The sequence below is a fragment of the Parus major genome, unplaced genomic scaffold (genome assembly GCF_001522545.3).
Source record: "Parus major isolate Abel unplaced genomic scaffold, Parus_major1.1 Scaffold488, whole genome shotgun sequence".
In the NCBI taxonomy this organism is placed as follows: domain Eukaryota; kingdom Metazoa; phylum Chordata; class Aves; order Passeriformes; family Paridae; genus Parus; species Parus major.
This window is the reverse complement of record NW_015379380.1, coordinates 12491-14847: the sequence shown is the minus strand read 5'-3', so window position 1 is coordinate 14847 and position 2357 is coordinate 12491. Positions and strand designations below refer to the sequence as shown.

The following is a 2357-nucleotide window of genomic DNA, read 5'->3' as shown; positions in this document are numbered from 1 at the left end:
ATTTATATTTATATAAAACATATAAAATTATATATAATAATTACAAAAATTACTGGGATTTCCCCAAGGAATGGCTGGACAATTCCAGGTTTTTTGATGTTGAAAATCCAGCAGAGTTCAGCTGATGGGAAAAGTTGGGAAAACTTTGTGTGGTTGGCTCTGGGGAAAAAAGAAAAGGAAAATCTGGGAAGGAGTAGAGGAGATCCACAGGATTTTCCCAGGAAATGTGGATTTGGAGTGATCCAAACCCTTTTGCACAGGGATTTTGGGCCCTTTGTTATTCCAAGGAATCTGCTGGATCAAGGCTGAGATCCCGGATTGGGATCAATGGGATTTTCCGTGTTTGTGGCGCGGCTGAAGATGCCGGAGGTGGTTTTGGGAATTTTGGGCTGTGGGGATGTGTTCCCGTGAGGGAATTCCAGTGGAATTCCGGTTTGGAAGCTCCTGGGATCCAGCAGGAATCTCTTCCTGCTCCTCAGGTATCCCAACACTTCCTGGGAGCCGGGACATTCCCAAACTCTCCCAAACAAAACTTTGGGAATAATCAGGATCCAACCTTGGGAATGGGGTGGAGATTCCCTTCCCCACCCGGACACTGTGGAATTCTCATCCCTGAGATGATGAGAATTCCCTAAAAACTCCAGGAAGAGCATCCCGTGCCATGGAATTTGGCTTTTCCACATTTTTGGATGAGCTGGATCCCGGCCCGGCTCTGGAGCCTGGGATGGGAGGTCGGGATCAGCAAATCCATGGAATTATCTCCGTCTTCGATCCGCGATTCCCGTCTGTGTCTCTCCTGCTGCTACCGAGCTTTCTGGAACTTTGGGAATTCCAACCGGATTGGGATGGAGCTGGTTGGGAATCTTGACATCCAAGATTCTTGACATTGCCTCTTCTCCCAAATCCGGGAGAACATTCCAGGAATTCCTTGGAAAACTCCATCCTGCCAGGCAGCAGCTCCGTGTGGAGACCTGGATGGGAAAGGAGATGGGAAATGGAATTTTTTCCTTTTATTCCATGTTGGATTTTGTTCTGTTCCTCTGCTGCTGATCCCAAAATCCTTCAGTTTGGGATTCCTGGGATATTTTTTGGCGCTGCCGCCCAGAGTCCAAATCCTAAATAAATCCCAGAATGGATTGGATGGGAAGGGAGTTTAAAGCTGATCCATTCTCACGCCATTCCGTGATTCCCACCATCCCAGCTTTCCTTGGACACATCTGGGGATGGGGCAGCCACAAATCTCCGGGAATATCGGCTGGAATGGTTTGGGATTGTTGTTGTGTGGTGGGGAAGGAATTCCCGTGGACATCGGGGTCACCTGGGAATGTTTCACTCCTGGACGTGGCCATGGAATTTTGGAATATCTTTAGGAATGTTCAGACAAGAAATTCCCTCCTTTTTCCATGGTTTTTCCATCTCTGAGGTCTCTGGTTCAAAAAAATCAGGAATTTGAGCTTCCCCTCCGGCTCTGCTATTCCACAGATGTTTCCAGCAATTCCCTTTTCCTGTTTTTTCCAGGGAAACAGCTTCCAGAGTTTTGATCTGAAGTTGGTGTGGGTGGATGAAAACTGCGGAGAGAAATTGGCTCCAGGATCGTGAGTGAGAAATTCCCACTGGGAATTCAAAAAAAATCCAGGAATAAAAACGTTCGGGTGGATGGGAAAACGCTCCAAAGCTTTGTCCTTTTCCTTTCCGAGCGGTGGGATTGGGATATGGATCACGGGATCTCAGCAGCTTGGAATTTGCTGCCAGATTGAAATCCCAGGATTTTTGAGGTTGGAAAAAACCCTCTGGAATCATCAAATCCCACCTTGTTCCCAGAATTCCTCGGACACCTCCAGGGATGGAGACTCCAAACCTCCCTGAGCAATCCCAACCCACGTTTTCCATAAAAAAATTCCCGCTGATATCCGAGCCAGGCACAACCTGAGCCCGTTCCCTCCCATCCCATTCCTCACCCATCAATCCCAAATTATTTAATCCAGCAGAACTCCAGAAAAAACCTAAAAAAACACCTGGAAAAGCACCGGGATCTCCAGGAGGAAAATCCGACGGATTGGGAATTGTGTTTTCCATCCTTTTTTTTGTTTTTGTTCCCTCCCAGGCACGGCCTGCGCGTCACCACCCCGGAGGAGACGTTTGTCCTCTCCACCAAGGACCCCCAAACCAAGGTCAGGATTCGGGATTTTCCCACTTCCATAATATTTAAATCAGGACAATAATCCAGAGTGGGATTGGGTTGGGATTTATCCCCTCCTTTTCCAAAAAAAAATCCTGGGTGAGACTCCAGAGGTTGCTCAGAGCTGATGTTGGTGGGAACCCATCGGTTTTTTGTCTTTCTTTTTGAACATTTTTCC

At 47.4% G+C, this 2357-nt stretch overlaps 1 protein-coding gene across 1 annotated transcript in view; it reads left to right on the top strand.

The window, feature by feature from the left end:
• LOC107199194 (ALS2 C-terminal-like protein) overlaps window positions 1-2357 on the top strand; it is a gene marked incomplete at its 3' end in the record, with an annotated part of 25794 nt that overhangs the window by 11249 nt on the left and 12188 nt on the right. Inside the window, 2 exon segments of the mRNA XM_033511701.1 lie at window positions 1519-1595; window positions 2105-2171. Coding sequence (XP_033367592.1) covers window positions 1519-1595; window positions 2105-2171 — 144 coding nt within the window.